The sequence below is a fragment of the Ischnura elegans genome, chromosome 12 (assembly GCF_921293095.1).
Source record: "Ischnura elegans chromosome 12, ioIscEleg1.1, whole genome shotgun sequence".
Taxonomy (NCBI): Eukaryota; Metazoa; Arthropoda; class Insecta; order Odonata; family Coenagrionidae; genus Ischnura; species Ischnura elegans.
In genome coordinates, this window is record NC_060257.1 from 60,098,729 (window position 1) to 60,126,014 (window position 27,286).

The following is a 27,286-nucleotide window of genomic DNA, read 5'->3' on the forward strand; positions in this document are numbered from 1 at the left end:
ATTTGTGATGCAAAGTTAGCGTACTTTCATATTTCGGGTTAAACTTGCTATGCCACTGTGTTGAGCCAATGTCAAAGAGATAACACTAAGGTACATGCCTTTCACTTCAACAGCAAATGAAGATAAAGCAGGGATAAAAACATTTGCAACCTTAACTGCTGCCTTCGAAACATAAAACCAACGGGATATAAATGCTACCAAGAAATATAAAAACATTCAAGAAATTGAGAGAAATATTTAAACATTATTATTTTCGCTCAAATTTTGCTCATCAAGGAGTTCATTCACACAATCAAAACCAACTATACACAATGCATTCAATAAATTTTCATCTTTTGTATGATAACATACACAATGGTCGATGGATCTTTTAAATCCACACATGACCTACCATAAAGATAGAGGAATTTACAATTTCTTTCTAAAATTTCAACTCAGCTCTTCAAAGTAAAGCATGTGAATAATCAGTCAACATTGTATTTAAGTGAAACGTTGATTGATTATTCACAATATATACATATGAATACTATATTTTCATTCATACACCTTTAAAAATCTAAAACATTAACAACATAGCAATATTCGAAACATTACTCTACACACTCAAAACACCATTCAATTCATTTATTTGACACGCATTCCTTTTTAAATGTTCTCACTAATGTATCAACCACACAATTCAAAATTTGAATCTTTTAATTATGCATATATATATATCCATATTTTTCCCTCAAAATTTAAAGTTCACCTTTTGAAGAGCCTCCAGTAATGGATGTAAAGGCCTCAATAATTGAGTCAGTAACCACGAAATCTACATCACAGTCACAAACATAAATCACACAGGGCCATCTTTTGAGGGTATTTTTTTTAGGCCCATGGTTTTTCAATTTACAACTTTTTTCGTCTGCCAATACAACCACCGATAAAAAAAGATGACTGCTTCAAAATACATACACAAAAATTCTTACGCACCTGCAATTGTACGCGCAAGTCACGCATACAAATACACATACGCAGACAAGAGTGCGGCGTGGTGGGATAGAAGAGACCCATGTAGAACCACATGATAAATTCCGGCAGAACCTTTTCTTTTAACACAGTAACGTATTTACATACTCACGGCTTACATTTGAACTATAGAAAAGTACAATTCATTCAACTTCTTAGCACCAAATGACAAAAAAAAACTCAAAACTTTTCTTCACTGCAATGTACAACATGAAGAAGAAGAAGTCGCGCGTCCTGCAGATTCTGACAGGGAAATACGAGAGATTTAAGAGCAACAAGTACATGGAAGAAACATTCGAGAAAGGATCCGTCATTTTATCTAATTATTCCCATGAATTGAAATTGCTATCTCTCATTACAATAAGTTAACAAATGCAATATGCACCACATTCAGGTGTGCACATACATAGTATCATACAGTTAACATGATTATGAACAATTCGATCGAAAAAATAAATATAAACACAAATCAACAATAAACATTCAGATAATGGGCACACGTATATCACATTAGGAAAACATTGATTTCAAAAAAAAACAAAAGATAAGAAAAGTAAAAATACGTACACAGAACTTAATGAGAATGCATACAATGATATGAGGGGCATTTTCAGCCTATTATAGAGACAGTCATATTCCTTTAACTGCCTTCTTGAAACAACGCAAGAATTTGCACTGCTGCATCACACGCAGCACGCCCGGACCACAATGGTGCGAGGAGTCCAAACGAACAAGGAAAACTGTGATCCTCGGGACACAGGAGCCTTTGAGAGCTCAGGAAGCAACTAACGATGTGGAATAACGCAACCGAGACATCATTGTGTCACACATCAGTCGAAGATTTTGGCCGCGACTTCCTCCTCCTTCGCGCAAGATCTGACATGACGACAGGACCCAGGTTGGGAGCCCTTGGCGTTTGAAGGATTGCTCTGAAAGTTGCGTCCATGGCACCCTGAAAGAAATTCAACACATAATTGAGGATGGAGAGTGAATAGATAGACACATTGATTCATTTCCCAGTGTTGGTGTTTGGGCGTTTGGAGTATGTTTCTCTATGGAAGCGAGGCTTGGACGTTGACAGTAACAGAGAAGTCAAGAGTGGAAGCATTCGAAATGTGGTGCTACCGAAGAATGATGAAGATAAAATGGATTGACCGTGTGAGTAACGAGGAAGTGTTAAGAAGAGTGGGAGAAAAGAGAAACCTTCTAAAAACCTTATGCAGAAGTAGGGACAACTTAGTTGGCCACATTTTAAGGCACGATGGTCTGATGAAGACAATCGTTGAAGGACTAGTGGAAGGGAAAATGGGCAAGGGACGGCCCCGAATGAGTTATATAGGACAGGTTATAAAGGATGTAAAAGAGAAGAAATATGTAGCTATGAAAAGATTAGTGGATAGGAGAGAGAAATGGAGAGCTGCGTCAAACCAATCTTAGGATTGTTGACTAATGATGATGATGATTGCCGTTGATGAAGAATAATATCTTTAAGAGCTCTGAATCTTGGCTGATGGACAACACATACGGCATTCATGTGATTTTCTGGTGTGGGAAAAACAGCTATAATTGAAAAATTAAAAAAAACTACAAAATGAAGATATCATAATTGCATGACTTTCACGCAAAGCAATGATTGGGACCATTTTATTTCCCTTTGCTTCCCATAAATTATCAAAAAAGATTGAGTAGAAAAAGTCGCCATACTTAGGTTTTGAAAGACAGGTAGGAGCCCAGGGTATTAGATGGGCATTGAACCAGGTACTTCCTGGGTCAAAATCCAGCACTTCATTTACCAAACTAGCCTCTTGCTGATTATATGGCATACAAAACACAAAAGAGCCCATGGGTAAGAGAAAAAGCAGAAAATAGCACGAAAACAAGTTGTGGGTCAAATGACCCCCAGCCGTCATTCTAGATACATACAACCTCTCACAAAAATTAAAAACAAAATATCATTGTGAAATTCATGCTAATTTATCAAATTTCAGACCAACATAAAGTAAGTGAAAAAGTTTCAAAATATAAAAAAATATTTCTATAAGAGAAAAATTAGTTTGAATTCTGAAAATGGGACAAATGACCCCTGCCATCCTTATAGTGTTAAACATATTTATGTGTGGAAGAGAGCCTAAAAACCATGATGAAAATAGTCAAATATATTTGCTGAGATCAATAAACTATATATTAACACAACTAAACAATATACATTCAGATAATGGGCACATACATATTTGTCCATCACAATAGTAAAACATTGATTTCAAGAAAAAAAAAAAGATCATACCCAAATTTAAGTCACTGATAGCCTTTGATTATGAAGCAATGAAAATTACTTTTGATTTAGAATTGGAACAAAGAACTTATGTCAAGAACCACACCAGAGTTCAAATAGGCAATCAAATCAAACTTGGAACAGCCCATCCTGAATATGCAATGGTAAACACTTTCCTAAAATCATTGGGAGCATTCTTAGTCTAACAGAAAACCCATTTATATCACAAATTGGCCTTTACCAAAAGAGACATACCTTGATGACTGTGGGATCATGAGAGTCCATCTGTAGTCGCTGGGCCGACAAGAGTGCCCTCTGGTTAAGCCATGGATGATGCAAGGCTTGTGCTGCTGTTATCCTTCTGCCAGGATCAATGTGAAGCATCTTTTGGACAAGATCCTGCACCAAAGAGACATCATTGAGACCATTAACACTTGGACAGAAGTTTCTATTTCGTTTATGTACAACACAAATATGTTGATATGTTCATTACTTGGTGGCATAGGCAGATTTGGGGGGGCATGGGGCTACGTACCCTCCCCCAGATGCTCTCATTTAAACTCATGATTGTGATGAACTGATCTAGCTTGCAAATTAGCTGGAGCAAAAAAAAAAAAAAAAAAAAAAAATCGCTGTCCGCGGGAAGAAAGAATGCTGAACCGTTCCAGACTTCAAAGCGGATTAAATGATATTTTGTTCAGATTATGCTCAAAGTGTGAGATACTCTACGCCACGTCGTGTCGCATCGGCAAACTCCAAAGGTGCCAAATTTGAAATTTTGGGCACACATGAATTTTTTGAATGTTCGTATCTCTGAAAGTTCATTTATAGAATGTGCGTAGGAAGAGGACTAATTGTATGTTCAATTTACGAGCGCTAATGAGTGGGTCTCCACAGAAATAAAGCTTATTATATGATGTTGCATGCATATTGAAGTATCTCCTACTGAAGAAAGAACCAAAATTGATGTTCTTGGGCATAGTACAAGAAGAGAACTTAAACGTAGATCAATGATGATAAAGTAGCGTAGTGTATATCCACCTAAATACCATTACTTTTTCGTGTGACTGCGTAATGAAGTTCATTTTGTAACCCCCGGGACCGGGACTGAGGTTCGTAATTTCATAATAACATTTCTTTTACTATAGATTGGACAGGCCTTTTCGTCGGGACCAACGAATTGCTTCATAATAATGAGAACTTTGTAATAACGTTGTTCGCATTAACGAGGGTCTACGGTATAAATAATTTTGCACCAATATCATTTATATTTAATTGAAAATTTTAATACCACATTAAATACAGAAATGACAAAAATTATACACTCATTCTTACCTTTGCATTAGATGAAACTGATAACCAGTTTCCGCTGTCCAAATCAAACTTTCCCTCCTCTATGCGACGCAGGATGTCATTTGGTGCATCAGAAGCCGCATGGGCAAATGGTGTGCGCCTGAAATGATTTCAAACAAATTTTTGTAAAATTAATCATTACAATTCAGTCTACTCTCAATAACCTGTCTCCAGAGAAATCCAGTTTGTGGACTATCTGGGCTCTTTTATCCTCCCTACACATAAAATTTTGAAGAATATTCTGAAGGCAACAATATTTAAACTATCATTTACTATCATCATCATACATAAACATTTAAACTATATAAAGTAAAAATATTTAAACTATCTATGTATCTCTATAAATTTCATCTAAATACATTAGTAAATGTGAGTATACTTATGAAACATGGCACTTATTTTGTTAACTTAGTGGTTTTACCAAATCATGAAGGAAGTATTAGCCACTCCAAAGGAAAACGAATGAAAACTCTGCCGCATATTATTACATTACATTCCATTATTCACCATTGCATTTGTACACTTCATTGGGTTCTTGCAGATTCTGGTGAGGGATGCCAGTTTGCTAAATATTTTCCACTTTACAAAGTAAAATGTTCACATATATTTTAACCACATTACCTAATTAATTTATTGATTGTCTGTATTTTTTTGATTATCAGAGCCTTTCCTTTCATCCTTTCAACAAGAGGAGATGGCATAGTTACAATGTTTGCACCAGACCTACGCCTTCTCCCTCTCCCCCAACACTTTGATCCTCTCCCACATACCTCCCTTCTTTAACACCAAAATATCTCCCCAACTTGTTTTCCTTTCATGGTATTTGAAAAAAAAGTTTTAAGAAAAAGTCACCTCAAGATAATACGTAATGTATTGAAATCAGTCGCGAAGAAAAATTGAAGCACAGCGGAACATGGTAAATATTTTTCTTTTTAGCATGGCAATTTCTCTCTTTCCCGGTACCATCCAAAAATAATACGGGAAAAACTATTTCGTTATTAGGTTTGAAATGGTGGTGCTTTCCTGGGTAGTACGCTCAATTATTTGCCACAAAGCATCCTGCTAGTCGTTTCCAACAACATATCTTCCAAAGGTATGTAAACCTTTGAATTTATAAATTATTTTATCATTATCAGCCGCTGACCTCGTTACCTTCAACCCACATATCTTTCTATGACCCTGATACATGCAAATTCATATCTCAACGCAAGGAGTATGTGCGTCATTACTTGACAAGTGTTGAGGGAGCAGACGATGCTTTGGATCTCCACGCGAAGCTTAATGCAAAAATACTTGAATTCGGCACATGAAATAGAAAGCTGACTACATAGGACAAATTTTATAAGAGAATTTTAACTGTAAAATATAAAAATGATCCTCGTGCAGTGCTTGTGATAATCTTTAAGTGTTATTAATCGACATTTAAATATCAATGCAACAATAGATATGGTTTCATTCTAAGAAGGAATATGTGTGGCGGTTCTTGGGATTTATTGTAAATAAAATTTTGCCAATTTTTATGGCGTATTAAAACAACCAATTGATATACTCAGCATTATTGTCAAATTCTCCAAGTGAGTTGTGAAAAAGAAGAAATGACCCAGCTTAACTTGTCCTCTTTATGCATATGTATATATGACAAATCACAGGAGAATGACACCGTTTTTATGTAATTGTCTCAGAGAAATCTATGAAACATTATGATTTTCAGTCACATGGTATATTTTTTGCAATGTAGAGCTCATTTTCTTGATGTTAACAATGAGAAGAGTTCAGGAAAGTGATCCTATGAGAACTTCTAAGAGTAATTGTAATTATGATGACTCTTTCATGGACTGCAATTACCCCAATTGCTATTTTTTACTTCCTTGGTTAGCATGATTTCCTGGATAGCACGTTCATATTTTGTGGCCCCTTCAGAAACATACTAAACAAGTTCTACTGCATTAGCAGAAAATTTTCAATAACTTAACTTACCAATATATTATATGAGCAAATGCCGTCCTCCCAAAACAAGATGTGTATCATACATGAGAATGTGAAAATTCCCATTTAACTCCCAGAGAAATTAGAGAAAATCTTATACAGGGTGGGTATTGTACACAGAAAATGACAAAACTTAAGATAAACTTAAGATGCAATAAAATTAAAACATACCCTGCAAGCATTGTAAAAAGAATGACTCCTAAACTCCAGATATCACACGCTGCATCATAACCCTGCCGACGTAGGACTTCTGGAGCCACAAAGGTGGCGGTGTAGCAAGGCGTCATCAGCAGGCCATTCTCAGCACGCAACTGCTTCGCAAAGCCAAAATCCACCAAGCGCAAAGACTCAGGTTCACCCGACCCATCAGCATACAACACATTTGAAGGTTTTAGATCTCTATGAACGACCTGAAAGGATGTGGAAATGAAACAAGCATGAAATATATGTTAAAGCATAACTTTCCATACTTTGTATTAAAGGGTCATTCCACTTGAATTAAGTGCATATATCACTCAGCAAGAGCCTCTTCAATTCCTTTCAAATTTCGCATAATTAGTATCCATTCCAAGTCACAAAAGACACCATTTTGAAGAGTTATACATTTTACAAGACTGCATGACAAAGTTGACAGGGGTATTGTGAAATTTGAATATGTCTATCAATATATAAAAAATGATAAGCCAATATTGATACACCAATTACACACACATTTTTGAAAAGAAAGCTTTGAATTGTTTTGCAACATGGCCTGTAATCATTCGCTTACAAACCAAGGGTCATTGATAAAAACGTTGATCTTGAATATCTAAAAACATCCCACTTCAATTCTATTTTAAATATGCATATTTTATGTCTCCAGGGTATTGCTCTAACACCTGAAAATATCAGAAGCAAATAGGAGGAACCACCTTTATTTACAGTTGAAAATGTAATTTTTTTTTCCATTGAGTTCATTTAGAATAAGTGAGAGTAGTCACAAAACATAGGTATGATGAAAAAATGCCCTGTAACTTACAGCCATCTATGCCCACATGGAAGGAAATTGATACATAAGGTTCAGTTAGTTTTGCTTAAAATTAATAAAACACAATTATCCAGGGATATAAGAGATAATTACATCAGCTTAAACACAACAAGCCCTGTATAGAGTAAAAATGCATCGATCTTCACTGTGATTGCAGTAAATAAATAGCAAATTTCTTCATATTTTGAGATCACTCGTTGAATTTACATTTTAACCAGAAACAAAAAATCATTTTTACCATCCCTTTTTGAGGAACTGCTTGAATGATTGTATAAAAATGACCAATTGAAATGTACTATTATGGGTATAAGAGTTCTCATCACTTTTCTCATAATTGAACACATCTCTTTTTATCCAAGAAAAATTAACCCAGTAAGACACTAAGATCTCGGAAAGGCATGAGCGTTGCCAGTCATCCAATATTTTACAGAACCTCCTATATTCATAATATTATTTCCTTAGCACACCAATGGCTTTAGCGCCTTTCATGCTACAAGTTTAAATTTTGTTGTGGTGCATATTTATCATTACATATGTAAAGGCATGCAGAGTGTTTAACCCTTTCGCGCCGGACCTTCGTTGAGGGATATTCTTCCTCAATACGAGTCTCTTAAAAGTTTTCTTTACTCCCCTGTACGAAGCTTTTTCGCGTCGACCGAAGGCAGCGGTTCCCTCCCTAACCATTTTTGGACCCAACTCAGTGGGGCGCCGATCCCTTTCCTCGGCCTCTGTCCCAGACCCTAGAGGGATTAAAAGCCCCTTCCTAGGACGAGTCCACGGTCAACTGGCTAAAATATTAATGCAAAATATATGCAAATATTTGTTGTTCGCATCGAATTTTAACATTCAAAATGAATTTTGTGTTTTTTTACTGAGCGTGCAGAAATTTTAAACGAAGTTCTAACGTTGATACAGACGGATTTAGTATATTTACTAGTTGGTCTATAACTCCGTTGATATTAACGTTAGAATTTTGTTTGAAATTTCCATGTGGTCAGCAAAAAAAGATGAATTCATTAATAGCAATAGATATCAAAAGTAAGCAACAAATATATTTTTGGAAAACACCCTGCAAATATCAGTAGTTGACCGCGTGGAGAGGATAAGAAAGGGTCGACCTGAGCGGCCGAAGGAGGGACTGGGCTCGCGCTAAGGCGGATCACGAGGTGCGACCGCGTCCGTGGGTCTATTGTGTCCACCACGGTCACTTTTTTCGACCTGTGCCGCACAGGCGCGGCATTCGTTGCTTAGGTTAGGAAAATTAACGCCGCACAGGTGTGGCATTCGTTGTTTATGGAAGAAAATCCTCGCCGCACAGGTGCGGCATTCGGCGCGAAAGGGTTAAAGGTCTAAAAGGTCAGCGTGTCCTCATAAAAACTTGTAATATTATTACTAATGCAATTCAGGCTCAATGCATGAGAAATCGTAATATCCAAAATAGCAATAGCATTCTTAGAAATAAAAAAAAAATGCTCACCCCATTCTGATGAAGGTAGTGAATAGTATGGAGAAGGACATCCATCACATCACAAGCTTCACGTTCCGAAAAAGACCGCAACCTCAGGATTCGATCAAAGAGTTCTCCTCCCCTTAATAGTTCCATAACCAAGTACACACACCTTTCGTCCTCATAAACCTGAAATGACAAAGAGAATAAGATTTCAATTAATGAAAGAAGCAAAACAGTTTACAAAGTTATAAAACAATCAAAACCAGAATGTAATCTTAAAGAATATCTACTAAATCTCTCCATTTCAAATTAAACTGGCTTGTGTTTTAGAGGTTTTAACTCAGCAAAATAAAGTTCACTAATGCAAAACACGCATCAAGAGAGAGTATGTTTTGTTTTACTTCAGATAACTAAAATAAAGTTTTTGTAATCTAAAGCTATGTCTCTCCATTAAAATTGAGAGAAAGGGGCCCCCTCGGAAGAAGTGATTTTTAGGAGGAAAATTAATTTACTGGCCATCATAGAAAAGCTTAGGAATATTATCCACCTCTTAAGTTTTCACTTACATAAGGGCTAAACGGGAAGGAAAGAATATGGAAAATATACAATACATGTATGTAACACACCCTGACTGTTTGTCGAGAACAAATATTTAGAACACTTCCTATTGCAGAACAGGATGAAAATGAACAGTTTAATCCACCCCTACCAAATAGAGGTAGTAATTTCATTAGTATCCTTGAAATTGGTAATTGTATACTCACATCTCTGAGAGTTGCAATGTTGGGATGATGGCCGTAACGCAAGAGAATCTCCACCTCTTCCTGGCAATCGCCTCGCTTGGCCTTGTCGATGACCTTCACCGCATACTCCATCTTCGTGATGCGATGCACACACAGTCTCACAACCGAGAAGCTGCCACGACCTATCTCGCCACGAAGTTCGTACTCATCTGTCACTGAATTGGGCTTCGTGAATGACATCTGAAAGGGAAAGCAAATGTTTTCATCAAAGATATCACCACATGAATCACCTTCTTGTGGATTTAAGCAATGAAAATGAAAATTCATGGTGTACATTCCACATTGATACTGTGCGTTTCAAAACAAATAGCAGGGTTATAACGCTTTATAATATTTGTTACACTTAACTCACAGCTATAAATGATGCATTAAGTGAAAGAGCAACTCAAGCAGTTGTTTTTTTTGTGTCGGCAACAATGCTCATACACACCCAGTATTTTCCTTGCCATTAAAAAGTGCTTGTAGCAAAGATGGCGACTTGTAAAAAGAAAGTTTTTTTTTGTTTCACAGTTTGCTAATACAGAATCTGTAGTTACTCTGCAACGAGCATTCTATTGTGATCCTCAACGTGACAATAACATCTGTGCCTCCACTACCAGCTGACCTTTCAGAATTAAGAAACAGGATTGAACCTTTTCCATTCGATGCAGTGGCGGCACGTGCGTATACGCATGTTAGCAAGTGCACACCCAAAGATGAATGAATTATAAAAGAAAACTATTCCTTTGCAGCGAGAAGGATAAAAATCTTGTCTGCATTTGCTAGAAACATGAACGCTACAGCTTTTCGAATTCACCGCTCTACAAGTGTGCGATCCAGTGGCATCGCGCCGGGCCAAAGGCATTGGCCGGGCGCATTTTCGGTCTATGCGATCGCTTGAGGGTGCTCTGGCGGGACGAAGTATGCGGGGGGGTATATGCAGTTCAAATGGGTGATGGGAGCAGAGTCAAAACGATGCGAGTGCGCACGTGCATGTTTTTGGTGAGTGACTCGCAGGTAGTCTAGTGGTGTAGCCGCCACGTACACTACCTGCACCCAGGATCCTAGTCCGTCTACAGAGTCATCTGTATGGCTGTTTTCTACACTACTTCCTCATAGGGTGTAAGGAAAGGAGAATGAATTTCGCCTACCGTCACTTGTAAAGGTGTGTTGAGAATAATTATTTTCATGCAGGCTAATATTATTTCTGTTCATGCAATTTTAAGGTTAGAATATGCCAGTGATATGTTTTGCTTGCTATGTATTCTATTACGATGAAATATGACGCTCATGGATTAGGATTAACATAATATAATTAAATCATCCTATATCTGCTCTAATGCACACCCTAGATAAATTACCACCAGCCGCCACTGATTCGATGTACAATTAATAGCTCTGTAAGTTTAGTGAAATAAATATTAGAAAGCCTTAAAACCATGCTATTCATTTTGAGACACTCTGTACTACAAGCAATGTTAAGGAATGTTTAGGAAGAAATAGCATATCGTCTTGATTAGTGCCGTGTGATGAATGGTGCTCACAAGGAACGTTGAAATGTACAAGGAAATAATTAATAGAAGTGGGCGTAACTTGGTGGAAATCCATAATCATGGGAATAAAGGGAACAGCAACTTTGTTATTTCCACATAGTAATTTATTGAGACCAACCATGGTTTCGTTACAGCATAACATTATCAAGGTCTAGATATCAAGATAATGTTACGCTGTAACAAAACCATGGTCGGTCTCAATAATTTATCATGTGGAAATAGCAAAGTTGTAGTTCCTTCTATTCCTACGTACAAGGAAATGTTAGAAGCATCAAGACAGGACCACATGTGGGCTTTCATCTAAAACTGTTTAAGTTGCTTTTCCATTCGATGTACAATTAATAGCTCTGTAAGTTTAGTGAAATAAATATTAGAAAGCCTTAAAACCATGCTATTCATTTTGAGACACTCTGTACTACAAGCAATGTTAAGGTTTCGACTAGAGATGGGTTGAATAGCATTTTTCTCGAATTCGAATATCAAATACATATTTTTTCCGAATATCTCTCTTGAATATACAATATTTCATCGCATACTGAATATGCATCATGATTGACATATATAATGATTACCTTAGATAAAGAATCATTCGTATGACGCTCCGCAGACGAAGCTCCACCGACTGCATTCTGGTGATTGTGATGCGCTGCGTTTTGGTGTTGTTGCTGATCTTGCTCCAGGAGACATGGGGCGATGAAACTAAACCCACGGAAGAGCTCGTGGGCATTGGCACTAGGGGGAACACCAGGGGAATCTGTAAAGAGACATGAAGTGGAGATAAAGCAACATGAACTACAGTAAGGCTTTACTCTGGATATGTACTCTGTACTAAGGCTTTACTACCTGATACCCTTCAAACAGCAGCCCAATTCTCTATCCACTCTGCCAGAATGGCAGATACATATGGGGGGTGCGGGCCACCCGTGCTGTCGAACATTGCAAAACCACAATTGTAACTTTTTTATATCATGATATGGCATCATATCATAAGATGGTCTTGTATGTACAGTGAGTCCTCGTTCTACGTCACCCCGTTTAACATCATTTCGCGATAACGTCACGAAAATTTTGAGACCGTCATTCGTTTATCGCACCTACGCTTCGCGATAACGTCAACAACGGCGAAGCGGCGGGCGTTACAGGTTGTTCGTTTTGTGGGCGGTAATACAGTCAGTCTAAGCAAAGTGTAAAACGGTGTGTTTATTCTTAATTGCGATTACGGTTTTAGCAAATATTTCTGAAAAATGAATTCTTACGTAGGTGCGCAAGGTTTTACTTGACATAATGGTTTTCAGGAATCTAAAAAGTGATTTCAAGGCATTTTTCCGTGTAGAACTTGGATATTTTGTCGTCACTTTTTTGCCGAGTTCACAATAATTTTGGTTCCTGTAACTGCGACGATGTTTCAGCGATGATGATGCCCTGGCGACGCTTGCCTGGGCGACCACCATAGCGAAGCCGAAAAGCAAATGCTGGAAGATACAAAAATGGAGAAGGATTTACGTCACTGCTGCTATTGTCGTCGATGAAGACAGTAACTCGTATTTATGCAATAGTTTGGCATTCCCACCGTAAAAAATGCCCCAGATATGATACGCTAACATTTTTTTCGCGTAGGAATTGTGAGGTCTAGGAGCCGATATTCACTTTTTACATTGTTTCTTATGGGATATTATGCTTCCATTAACGTCATTTCGTTTATCGTCACATTTTTCAGGAACGGTAAGTGACGTTAAACGAGGACTCACTGTATATATATATATGTCATCAGTTTAAATAAGACTTTTTAAAACTTTGCATATGACTTGATTATTTTTTTATTTCGATAAAAGTAGAAGTACCTCAAGATATCTTTTGCGCCCCCCCTTAAATTTTTTCTGACTGACATGTGCTGACAATGATCAGACACTGCATCGATTACACAAGTTAAAGACCACCTTCACTCTATGTAAGAAGAGTAGGTATTACAATTCATCAGCTATCAGATTTCAAAATAAATGTTTTAAGTCAATGCCCTTGTTTCCAATGAACTCATAAATCACTAAGCATTCAACTTACCTTTAGGGGATTTGGAGGTGAACTCGGAATCAAAATAGAAAGCATCATCTGCTTTTGAAACAGCTGGCTTAAAAGGGGGCTGGATCTCTTTCCTTAGCAATTTCTCCCAGTCAATTGTGGCAAAAAATGAATGAGACTTGATTTCTTCTACTCCATTAGGACCTACAAGGAAGCATAAAAAAGATAGCAACATAGCATAAAAATGTAAAACCAGACAGTAAGAAGAATCAAAATGAATGAAAGCATAGTAATATATGTTGTTAAATGCATATGGCCAGGAATAAACATCCACAACTAAAATAAACCACGGTCCATTGCAATAAACATAATCCAGTTATTACATATTTTGCCATGTGCTCTTCATGAAAAATTACTTTGAAGAAAAAATTCTATGCCCACTGAAAGCCTAGTTAGCCAATTAAAAAAAAATTGTCAACTACAAAAAACTATTTTTTTTAAACAAATCGAGTAAATTCAAGGTTAAGGATAGGAAGTAAATTTTATAATGTCTCTCAACATTTACTTACATTTTTCTGAGTACACAGGTTCAAAACACATTGAAATACACTTTACGATATCAAAAATCACTCCATTTTGAAGTAATATTTCATTTCTTACCATAATGCACCCTACCTTTTGCTCTCCATTGCACTGTTTTAACACAAAGTTTATTACGCTCAATGCCTCAATCCATCAATACTCTACAATTTTAAATTTTCCTTGAGTTCACACTTTTTCACAAAGTCATTCACATGTGCAAAACTAAGTAATTATCACATGGCTAATAAATATTGGCTGGTAATAAATGAAACATAGTTGAATTTCCATTGTTGGATCCTTTTAGCATCACATGGGTAAACATTAAGGCTTTGGAAATTGACATTTTTGTTCTTAAACTCACCCTTCGTTCCTGACTAGAAATCTATCATACCTTTTGAGGACCAATGGAGGACTGTACTATACCAACCTTAGGAGTATGACTTAATAAAAACACAATTGCAACAATTAGTGTTATTGAATTACACTTGGGGCAACGCACATACAATTTTTGAGGAAGAAATTTCGCCCCACAATCACAAAGGCAAAATATTATGATTACATTCAATAAACAATTATAATTATTCTCTTATTCTATACACTTTTAATGCAAAGGCAAATAATTTACCAGCTCCAAGGCGGTTGGCAGGAATACGCTTGAACAGGACACGAAGCAAAGCTTGTGCCTCAGGAGAAAGGAAGTCAGGCATTCCAAGTTTTGCCTTCAAAATCAGTGTCATCGTTTCCTTACGATTAAGGCCTTGGAATGGCAAGGAACCAGTCAGCATCTCAAACTGCAATTTGTAAAAGAAATTTGGAAGTATTTAAAAGAAATGTATGATGTCAGTGGCGGATCCAGGTTAGGTGAGGGATTTGGAGGGTAACCTCCCAGCAGTAGAGAGGGTTAAACACTTAACGGTTTAATCATTGCTGATTTTCCAAAGAATTAAGTTTCTAAAAAGCATAATGCTTTATTCCACATTATAGAAGTTTAACGTTTAACATCCAATAATATTACATCTAGTGTAAATTGGATACCACAGGGGAGGAAGGGGGCAATAGCACACTCTAGCCCCAATCTGGATCCGCCTTTGTAAGATACCTCTTATGCATACAAAACAAAAAATAGTGCGTCTGAAAGTAGTCTCCGATGAATTTGTACACATAAACAAGAGAGATTTTCTCCTTATATACAAGTGACCAAGATTGACTTTAGCCCTGCAGATGTGTATACTGCCAATCATGAAATAAATTTATTATTATTATTATTATTGAAATAGCATACTCCATGATCACAGGATGTACTTCAACATAAGACAATGCATGGAAAGCAATATTAATAAAAGTACATATTTTTGTAAATGTGGAGGATCTGTTTTATCCTCTGCTGTTGAATAAAATGCAATTTTCCACTTTTTTTATAACTATGAATTTAATGAGATGACCAGTATTAATGCACAGAGACTAGAAAACGATACAATGTAATGAAACAAGACTCTTATTACAGGGTTAATAAAACGTAACTTTGGATTTCATTCAACATTTCATCATGGATAAGAAAGCTACCCAAAATTATTAAGTATCAAGTGTCACTCCTAAAACATGCTATTTTTTCAAAATTTTCAATGCTATTTGATGCAAGCTGTACTTAATGTAAACGATTGAAAAGAGAAACATCTTCAAGATATCGGTATGGTATGGTATTTGGAGGAGGCGACCGACAGCTGAGGTCATTTGCGCCATGAGGGATGGCGTAGGTAAGGAAGGGTGGAGAGAAACCCGGTGTCGGCACTAGCCTGCTCTTAACGAAAGGCGCCAAGGGGACCACAGCTTAACGTCCCATCCGACGGACCGAGTGTTACGCTTGAAATGTCCTCCACACAACACTCAAGCAGGGATCAGGCAGTGTCTGAAAATTCTCTGCCACTGCCGGGATTCGAACCCGAGCCCACCGGGTGGGAAGCCAACACTCTAGCCACCACACCAACCCGATCCCCTTCAAGATTTCTAATGAGAAATTGCTCTGAATTTTACCATGTTTCATTGACAAAAAAATTCAAATTTCAATGGTTACGAGAATACAGATTTTGGTTTTTATGATTCTTTGGATGTTCAGCACGTAATATATCAGTGAATGTTGTTAAACTTGAAATTTAAGAGATATTTGGAATAGCCAAAGGTAGACCTGCATATTATTAAGAGTACTTGTTATACTTTGGAGTAAGGCACACTTATTTTAAGCTACCTTTCTAAGGGACATAAAATAAATAGATAATAAAGTGAACATGAAATAAAACATCTTGCTGATTCAGTTATTTTGGATATCCTCAGGCTCCTTGGATGACCATTAACCCTTTTAGTGTGGCACACCGATATATCGGCTTTTACCGCTCGGCTGAAAAGTGCGGCACGCCGATATATCGGCTTTTACGTTATTGTTGTTAAATTTGAGGACATTGAAATAAATAAACTTATACATCAGAAAACGTATAAAAATGTTGTGGTTATTGTACAATTTAATCTCATTAATTAAAAAAAACCGCTTAAAGATATCTAAAAAATTAACTGTAAAATGTTTATTTTTCCTAGTTGCTACATTTTGTTAAAATACCCTCTGCATTTTTCAACTGTACCCTGGGAAGAAGGATAGCACCAAAAGGGTTAAGCTTCGTCAACTGAGGGCAACTCACCATCAGAACACCAAATGACCACCAGTCAGCCGCAAACGAGTGTCCTCTCCTGTTGACAACTTCAGGCGCCATGTACTCTACAGTTCCACAGAATGAATAAGCCTTTTGATCTTCAAGAGGCAGCTTGCTCAGCCCAAAATCCGTGAGTGATATGTGGCCATCAGCATCCAAAAGAATGCTACCATAAAAAAAGAGGAAAAATTCACAATCAAAACTTAATGCTATTACACATCATTGAAAAATGTAATTAAAAAAAAATAGGAAACTAATTTCAGGATGCACATGTTGCAAAGGTTAACAAAATTACCAGCTAACAAACATTTCATAAGCCCGTTTTGTTTCAAGGAGTGAATTTTTATTTATTATTTTATAAATTATGAATTCACAAAAGATTTCTTTAAAAAAATGAAGTTTTTTTCAGAAAATTAAAAGTGTTAAAATTAATTTACTTGGTACCATGTTTTTTTTTTAATTTTTCCACCCTGGTTTTTGACCCCACCTGGACAAAATTCCTGGCTAAACCACTCCTTCAGCTGATAATAAAATACTGCTCTTTGCATGACAAACAAGATATCCACTCAGTCAATTGTAGCATTCTTAAAATCTGGTGTTTAGTCAGGCAATACATCTATGAATGACTTACTCCTTCATTCTCTGATAAAGTATGCTGGTTTATTAATAGCGGAACTTGACTCATGGAGATCCAATATATATCCTGGTTAAGAACTGAATGAAGTATCCATAGCATGATTGCAGTCGGATCACAATGAATGGTGCAAACTAGATAAGTACCAACTCCTGCCACATATATGTGCGTGCTAACGTGGTACATATTTTCAGTTAAATATAACACAAAGTGAAACATGATTGAAAACATACAGTTGATATGAGTAGATTTAGATGAACTAATTTTTCATGGGTTCACCTTGAAGGAATCATTGCCATTATGGCTGAGCTACCCAATAAACTCCTCGAGGAGAGCTACTTCAAAATGTCTGGTAAAAAAATTGGTCAAGTTGAATATTCTGAGTAGTATTTCCTACATAAAGTTCCAAAACACATTTCTTAAGCCTGTTTTGTTTCAAGGAGTGAATTTTTTGGAAGGGGAAGACATACAGCATTTTAGCTGGATAACATTACTCTGCAATTGGATTTAGTCCACTGTCTTACTGTATATTTTAAACAAAACGACAGCTCATGTCACACAGTAGAGGAAATATGAAGAAAATCTTATAAAAATCTAACTTTGAATTACTCATTGACAGAAATTTAATATAATCAGTAAATGCTTTTGTCCTGTAGCTCTTGGTAGTGCATACTTACTGAGAAAAAGTAATATTATTTTGAAAAATGTCTTTATAAGAATTAAATTTTCTTAAATCTCAAAATTATAAGCACTTTCTTGACACCCTCATAGTTATTAGGAATCAAATTTATGCCAAGTGCAGGAGAAAATTTGAGATTTCACTGCTCTTATGCCTAAATTTTGCTTCCATAAATAAACATTTTGACTGATAATGAAAAAAAACAATCAAAAAGACAATATAATTTAGCTTAAACTTATTGATGGCATTTGAAAGGTCTTACAAGCCTACAAGAGTTTTATGCTGCCATTGAGTAAACTGGGGTATCATGGAATTTCGAGAACTTGGAAAATATCTCGCAAATATTCGGAAAAACAAGGAAGGAAATCAGCATTACATTTACATTTATTAATGAGCTGAATTTATTATTCTAATTTAACTTACTTTTCTGGCTTAAGATCCCTGTATATTATTCCAAGTTTGTGAATGTGGTCTAAGGCCAGGGCCAGCTCGGCAAGATAAAATTTCACATCTTCTTCTGTGAACATAACCTGAATGCAAACAGACAAGAAAGATTACAACAAATGCATTTCAAGTACAATACATTTAATGAAGAGTAAACAGTTATGAAGATAGATAAATAAATAAATTGCAATAAGTTAATTAAATTTAATCCATTAATTCATTGAAGTGCAATTGTAAATACAGCTCCATTGATGCAATCACATTAACGTCCCTATAATAGCTGCAAACTAATTCACTGATTGTGTGATTGATACAAATTAGCAGCCCAAACTGTGATAGGTGTGGCTAAATGGAATATTGGACGTAAAAGTAAAAAAAAATTCATCGGGAGGAAAAATCTTAAATCTTAAAAAAGTCGATTACTTTTCGATATATATCGACTTGAATTAACATGGGAGCCTTATGGGACTAAAACTTTTTCACTTCTAAAATATATTTCTAAATATGTGAGGAACATGACATTCCCTTGACATAAACTAGATTTTTTAGTTAATTTTTTGGTATGGATGTCATTGCGATGAATTGATATTTAGTATTTTTTATGATTTTTTGAAAGTGCCCCATGCTTTTCTTATGGCACTACGTTAGGATTTTTTTTGACCAACTTGCAATCATCACAGGACAAATTCCTTGAAACGCAAGATACTAGATTTTTTGGTTGATTTTTTGGCTATCTCGAAATTTTCATATGTCGAAACAATTCCGAGGAATAAACGATTTCGACTTTCCATTGTAGAGGTGGTCGAATTTTCAATCTTGGATTTCGGCGTTGAGACATGTGCCATATGAAAATTTGGAATCTTTAAGAAAAACCGTTAGAGGGTTCTCCGAATCCTCACGTTTGAGCTCACTTTCTCCGTATCCCTCTTGGTTAATTAATAATTAAATTCCGAAAAATGTCCTGCAAGCGAAAAATCATTGTCGCCATTTTTTTGTGGAGCATGCAATCTTGAATATCTTAGCAACCGTTTAAGCTAGAGGTATGAAATTTTCAGAGTAATAATATTATTAAAATGGTCAACTTTTGCAATGATGACCATTCCGCTCGATCTATTCATGTGCGAGTTATATCGATACGAATCTCCTTGGATACGCTTTAATCGCTAATAACTTTTTTATTAATCAAGTTTTGAACATGAATGTCATACAAAATACGACTGAAAATGTCATTCATCCGACAAAAGTTAAATCAGGCGAATCGATTGATTAGACTCGAAGTTATGATCGATACAAGGTTGTATTCGATTGAGCCATTTTTTGGGCTTATGCCCCGTTCACATTACCATCTTTCTTAACCAGCGTAAGATGACGTCAGAACCAACGCGCGTTCACACTCAACCATGGTTAGACCCTGGCGACATCTGATGAGTGGTAGAGTAATTCCAAGTGAAAAATGAATTGACAAGAGCGAATAACTCAGAATATCTTGTTGGAAGGAAATATAGAATGTGCAGGGAAAAGTTCTTGTGTTAATTGCAATGATATTGATGATGAATTTAAACATATGTGCATATTATGAGCTGCTTATGAATTAAAAATTGCATTCCAGCGTCGACAATCATTGTTCCTTGCTACGTAGAAGGTAATTCAAATGTGTTCGTCCAACTAATCATTTCATCCATAGTGTGGCTTGCATTCTTCTACTGCTCTATTTGATACGAATGAAAGCGAATATTGCTGATAATTAGGTTTATATCAACAACATATACTAACTTGCCCTTGATTCGGATGTGTCGACAAATCATTGATGTAGGTGAAGAAAATCGAGGACCTAATCTTGAGACTTGAGCCTCAATATGAGACACTTGTGATTTGGGATGGAGATACACTTTTCGCTGCATTACATTCTTAGCTATTATTGTATTCTGACTTTGACAAAGGACATGATCCAATCTGATGCTATACCGTAAATTAAAACTCTTTTACCTCTTCTTCAAATGTGGACGAATAACTTGCAGAAATGTGACGATTGTTGAAATTTAACTTATGAAATAAGAGAGACAACGTGGTAATTTTTGCGATATGTGGTATCACCCGACGTTTCTAAATTTATTTTCTATCGTTACATCAGACTAGCCGTTAGCCTGATACTTTATATTGATATGGGAAGAACTTTTGTTCAAGGATGAACATAAGTGATCTTTTTCAAACTGGGACAAAGAACTTTTACCAAAACATTAAAATCATTGTGACCTTCGGATTTTATTATGGTAGTTTCGCACATTTTACTTACCCCAATGAAAAAATTGTATAAACCTGTTTCAAAATTTTATACAATTTATACAATCACCATGGTAATTGTATAAATTGTATAAAATTTTGAAACAGGTTTATACAATTTTTTCATAGGGGTATTTCTAGCAAAATCTTAATATAGATTATTCAATCTGTCCGTGACAATACAATACGAGCTAATAGCTAATTCACCACGAACTATAAAGTATATCGCATAACTTAAATCAGGTTTAAAATCTCATACTACAAACACATTACGGAATGAATCAATAGCACTTTCCTTTGAATTAATTCTGACGAATATAATTCAACAATAACGGCCGTCTCCTCTTCGAAACTTTATTTTCTGTTTTCTTTCCTCCTATCCCACTTCGTTGCTGCTTCGCCTTCTTCTTTTTCTAACCAGCTTTTAACCAACTTGCGTTCACACCCGCATGAACTACCGCCAACCATGGTCGGAAAACGGTGGTCAGAATCTCAACCACGGTTAACGGGAACTTGCGTTCACACCTCGTTTTGTAACCATGGTCGGGGCTAACCGGCGTAAAAAGGACGTAGTGTGAACGGGGCATTATTTACATAGTTACGGAAATAAAAATTTTAAAAATATGTAAGGAAAAAAATGAATTATGCGCACACATAAATTATTTAGATGAATTACGTTTCCTAATGAAGATACATCGATTTGAATTTATATCTTTTTGTATTATGCCCCCGTAAGAAATACACGCATCCATACGAGCAACCAAATATTTGTGGTAGATGAATGAAATTCGCTAAATGGGCACATATTGGTATTCCAAAAAATGCACAGGGGAAAACCATTTTGCATGTGGTCTCATATTCGATATATATCGAATCAGCGTTTCCTTGATGCATATCGAATTGCTATACCATCTAAAATTTAGCATCCACGGGTATAGTTGAGAAGGTAATAGATAGTGGATGACATTAGAATGAAATTCTAATCGAAAGCTATGAGCATTTTTCTGTACAGATGTCAGTATAATCGAAATATTGCTTCCTTTTATTGTAAAAAATACGAATGTTGACATAACTTCATAGGTATAAGAGGCAGGTGAATGAAATTTGGTAAATGTCTACATAATGGTATTCCTCATAATGCAAAGGGGGAATACGTATAGTATGTAGTCTCACATTCGATATATATCGAATCTGCGTTTCCTTAAAATGTATCGAATTGCTATGCCACGTAGAATTTATACCATGTAGAATACCACGAGCATAGTTTTGAAGGTTATAGATAGTGGATGGATAGAATGAATACAAGTCGGTAGCATAATGTAATTATGAAATGATTTGCGTATTTCTATTTACAGATGTCACTTTACTCATAAGTTCAATTCCATTATTTTAGCAAATATTCAAATTGACTTATGTTCATAACTATTTCAGTTCGACCAATGATATTTGGAGTGTGTCTACGTATTAGTATTGCAATTACTTCTCAATAGAATGCAATGAAAATAATGGGTTAACATTCGATTTATTTCGAATATGCGTTTTCATAAAATATATCGAATTACTTTTGATTGACGTGGTGGAATTTTCGAACTTTTTACCAACTTATGGACCCAGGACTAGGCTACAATTGACACCACCACATCTTCTACCCTTTACACACCTGCTTGATATATTCAAGCATCATCGACTCGTTAGCATATATAAATTGGGAAACTAATTGATTGATTGTGTGATTGACACAAATTAGTAGCCCAAACTGTGATATTTGTGGGTATATGGAATATTGGACGTAAAAGTAAAAAAAAATTCATCGGGAGGAAAAATCTGAAAAGTTGAAAAAGTCGATTAGTTTTCGAGATATATCGACTTGGATTAACATGGGAGCCTTATGGGACTACAACTTTTTCGCTTTTATTTTGTACTTTTAAACGCCCGAGGAACATGATATTCAATGGACATGGACTAGATTTTTTGGTCGATTTTTTGGTGTGGTTGCCATAGCGACGAATTGATATTTAGTATTTTTTATTACTGTTTGAATGCTCTCAATGCATTTCTTATGGGAAAACTTTGGGAATTTTTTTGACCAACTTGCAATAATCGCACGACAAATTCCTTTGCCAAAAAGTTAGATAATTCTTTGGTTAATTTTTTGGCTATCTTAAAATTTTCGTACGTCGAAACAATTCCGAGGAATAAACGATTTCGATTTAACATTGTCGTGATGGGCGAATTTTCAATCTTGGATTTCGGCGTTGAGACATGTGCCATATGAAAATTTGGAATCTCCAAGAAAAACCGTTAGAGGGTTCTCCGAACCCTCACGTTTGAGCTTACTTTCGCCGTAACCCTCTTGGTTAATTCATAATTAAATTCCGAAAAATGTCCTGCACGCGAAAAATCATTGTCGCCATTTTTTTGTGGAGCATGCAATCTTGAATATCTTAGCAACCGTTTAAGCTAGAGAAATGAAATTTTCAGAGTAATACTTTTATCACAATGGTCAACTTTTGCAATGATGACCATTTCGCTCGATCGATTCATGTGCGAGTTATATCGATACCAATCTCCTTGGTTACGCTTAAATCGCTAATAACTTTTTTCTAAATCAAGGCATGAATGTGAAAGTCATATATAATACTACTGTTAATGTCTTTTTTTCGACAAAAGTTAAATCAAGCGAATCGAGCGATTACAGTCGAAGTTATGATCGATAAAAAGTTGCATTCGATTGAGCCATTTTTCAGACCTATTTACATAGTTACGGGGATAAAAATTATAAAAATATGTAAGGGAAGAAATGAATTATGCGTACACATAAATTATTTAGATGAGTATTGTTTCCTAACGAAGATATTACAATATGAATTTATATCTTTTTGTATTAGTTCCCCATAAGAAATACACGCATCGCCCTATATACGTCACCAATATAAGAACATAGGCGAAATTTTGAAAGCGGGGATAGTAGAGAAATGAGGGATAAGGGTACGGCCATAGAATGGAGGGGTTATCAAAAGGATGCGAATTTTTCAATACAGGTGGCAGTATAGTCGAATGTACGATTCGATTTTTATAGCAAATGCGCAAATTGGCATAAAATGATAAGTGTATACGTTGGACCAATGAAATTTAGTGAATTGGTACATCATGGTATTCCTCACAATGTGCAATGGAAACATGTTTTGTATATAGTCTCACGCTCGATATATATCGAATCTACTTTTTCTTAAAATATATCAAATTGCTATAGCATATAGGATTTTACATCTAAGGACATAGTAGACAAGGAAATACATAGTAGATACCCATATCCCCGAAATTAAACCAAAAACATTGCGAATTTCAAAGTACAGATGTCAGTATGATCGAAAATTCGATTCGATTATTATAGCAAATACGTTAATTGGCATAACTTCAATTGTGTTTCCGTTGGACCAATGAAATTTGGTGAATGGGTACATCTTTGTATTCCTCACCATGCCCATTGGAAATTTGTTTTGTATGTAGTCTCACGCTCGATATATATCGAATATAATTTTCATTAAAATATATCGAATTGCTATAACACATAGGATTTTACATCCAAGGACATATTTGACCAGGAATTATATAGTAGATACCCATAGACTGTAAGTTAAACCAAAAGCAATGCGGATGTTAAAGTACAGATGTCAGTATGATCGAAGAATCGATTCGATTATTCTAGCAAATACGTTAATTGGCATAACTTCAATAGTGTTTCCGTTTGACCAATGAAATATGTTGAATGGGTACATCTTTTTATTCCTCACAATGTCCAATGAAAATATGTTTTGCATGTAGTCTCACATTCGATATATATCGAATCTGCTTTTTCACAATTTATATCGAATAGCTATAACATATAGGATTTTACACCCATGGGCATTCTTGACCAGGAATTATATAGTAGATGACCATAGACTGGATATTAAAAAAATGTCATTGCGGATTTTACATTACAGATGTCAGTATAATCGAATGATCGAATCGATTATTGTAGCAAATACGCAAATTGGCATAACTGGATTAGTACATACGTTGGACCAATGAAAATTGGTGAATGGGTACATCTTGGTATTCCTCACATTGCCCAATGGAAATATATTTTGCATGTAGTCTCACATTCGATACATATCGAATATGCTTTTTCACAAATTATATCGAATAGCTATGACATTTAGGATTTTACACCCATGGGCATTCTTGACCAGGAATTATATAGTAGATGACCATAGACTGGATAAAAAAAAATTACATTGCGGATTTTACATTACAGATGTCAGTATAATCGAAAGATCGAATCGATCATTGTAGCAAATACGCAAATTGGCATAACTGGATTAGTATATACGTTGGACCAATGAAAATTGGTGAATGGGTACATCTTGGTATTCCTCACATTGCCCAATGGAAATATGTTTCGCATGTAGTCTCACATTCGATACATATCGAATCTGCTTTTTCACAAATTATATCGAATAGCTATAACATTTAGGATTTTACACCCACGGGCATTGTTGACCAGCAGTTATATAGAAGATGACCATAGCGTGGAAATAAAATCAATATAGTTGCGGATGTTACAGTGCAGATGTCAGTATAATCGAAAGATCGATTCGATAGTTATAGCAAATGCTGAAATTAGCATATTTTGATTAGTATATACGTTGCACCAATGACATTTTGTGAATGGGTACATCTTGGGATTCCTCACAATGCCCAATTGAAATATTGTTTGCGTTTAGTCTCACGTTCAATATATATCGAATCTACTTTTTCTTAAAATATGTCGAATTGCTATAGCATATAGGATTTTACATCCACGGACATAGATGACCAGGAAATATAGAGAAGATTTCTATTAACTGGAATTAAAATCTACGGCACTGCGGATATTACAGTGCAGATAGCAGTTTTATCGAAAGATCGATTCGATAATTGTAGTAAATACGCGAATTGGCATAACATGATTAGTATATACGTTGGACCAATGAAATTTAGTGAATGGGTACATCTTGGTCTTCCTCACAATGCCCAATGGAAATATGCTTTACGTGTAGTCTCACGATCTATATATATTGAATATGCTTTTTCTTAAAATATATCGAATCGTTATTACATACAGGATTTTCTATCCACGTACATAGTTGACCAGGAATTTTAGGGTTGATGATCGAAGACTGGAACAGGATTGCGAATTTTCAATACACGTGTCAGTGTACTTGATATTTCGATACGATAATGATAGCAAATATGCCAAAGCTATTTTTTTCAAATTGGAATATCTTGAGAATAACTATTTTTTAGTACCAAAGAAATTTGGGGAATCGTTACAATTTAGTATTTTACACACTGCATTATGGACATATGTTTTGCGAGTGGTACATCTTTATGTATTTATCTAAGGAATCTGCGTTTCATTTTCAAGTTTCGCTTATCACAACGCTTTTGGACTTTAAGAGTTGAAAAATAACCACAAAATCATCACTGTCTTGAAATTTTAAAAAACTTATTCCAATTATGTCTCAGTGCTAAACTTAGCCTATTCAAATAATGAAGTATCCGTCAAATGAAATCATATTGAAAATAACAAATAATTTTAAAAGTAAACAATTAAGTTCCTTACCCTTTCAAAAACCGGCAGGGAAATTTTTGAATATTTTTAACACTTATGGACACAATGCTCGACAACACGTGACACAACAATGTTCCCACCCTCCTAATTACCCGCTTGATGAATTCAAGCGCCCAATCGACTCGTTACGCTATTTAAAGCTGGAAAGTAATTGATTGATTGGGTGATTGACACAAATTAGTAGCCCAAACTGTGATAGGTGTGGATATTTGGCTTATTGGACGTAAAAGTAAAAAAAAATTCATCGGGAGGAAAAATCTGAAAAGTTTAAAAAGTCGATTAGTTTTCGAGATATATCGACTTGAATTAACATGGGAGCCTTATGGGACTACAACTTTTTCGCTTTAATTTTGTACTTTTAAACGTCCGAGGAACATGATATTCAATGGACATGGACTAGATTTTTTGGTCGATTTTTTGGTGTGGTTGCCATAGCGACGAATTGATATTTAGTATTTTTTATTACTGTTTGAATGCTCTCAATGCTTTTCTTATGGGAAAACTTTAGGAATTTTTTTGACCAACTTGCAATAATCGTACGAAAAATTCCTTTGCCAAAAAGGTAGAGAATTCTTTGGTTAATTTTTTGGCTATCTTGGAATTTTCGTCCGTCGAAACAATTCCGAGGAATAAACGATTTCGATTTTACATTGTCGAGATGGGCGAATTTTCAAACTCGGATTTCAGCCTTGAGACATGTGCCATATGAAAATTTGGACTCTTCTGGAAAAACCGTTAGAGGGTACTTCGTACTCTCACGTTTAAGCTTACTTTCGCCGTAACCCTCTTGGTTAATTCATAATTAAATTCCGAAAAATGTCCTGCACGCGAAAAATCATTGTCGCCATTATTTTGTGGAGCA

The 27,286-nt window shown here is 35.7% G+C and overlaps 1 protein-coding gene across 1 annotated transcript in view; it reads right to left on the reverse strand.

Moving 5' to 3' along the window:
- Positions 1 to 224: 224 nt before the first annotated feature.
- LOC124168699 (ribosomal protein S6 kinase 2 beta) overlaps positions 225 to 27,286 on the reverse strand; it is a 422,541-nt gene continuing 395,479 nt past the window's right edge. The window contains exons 6-16 of the mRNA XM_046546965.1: positions 18,465 to 18,571; positions 16,717 to 16,894; positions 14,655 to 14,820; positions 13,490 to 13,651; positions 12,004 to 12,185; positions 9,861 to 10,079; positions 9,124 to 9,282; positions 6,791 to 7,029; positions 4,616 to 4,733; positions 3,536 to 3,679; positions 225 to 1,960 (exon numbers count right to left, since the gene is read on the reverse strand). Of these exons, the coding sequence (XP_046402921.1) occupies positions 1,832 to 1,960; positions 3,536 to 3,679; positions 4,616 to 4,733; positions 6,791 to 7,029; positions 9,124 to 9,282; positions 9,861 to 10,079; positions 12,004 to 12,185; positions 13,490 to 13,651; positions 14,655 to 14,820; positions 16,717 to 16,894; positions 18,465 to 18,571 (1,803 nt within the window). The 3' untranslated portion in view covers positions 225 to 1,831. The remainder of the gene's footprint in view (positions 1,961 to 3,535; positions 3,680 to 4,615; positions 4,734 to 6,790; positions 7,030 to 9,123; positions 9,283 to 9,860; positions 10,080 to 12,003; positions 12,186 to 13,489; positions 13,652 to 14,654; positions 14,821 to 16,716; positions 16,895 to 18,464; positions 18,572 to 27,286) is intronic.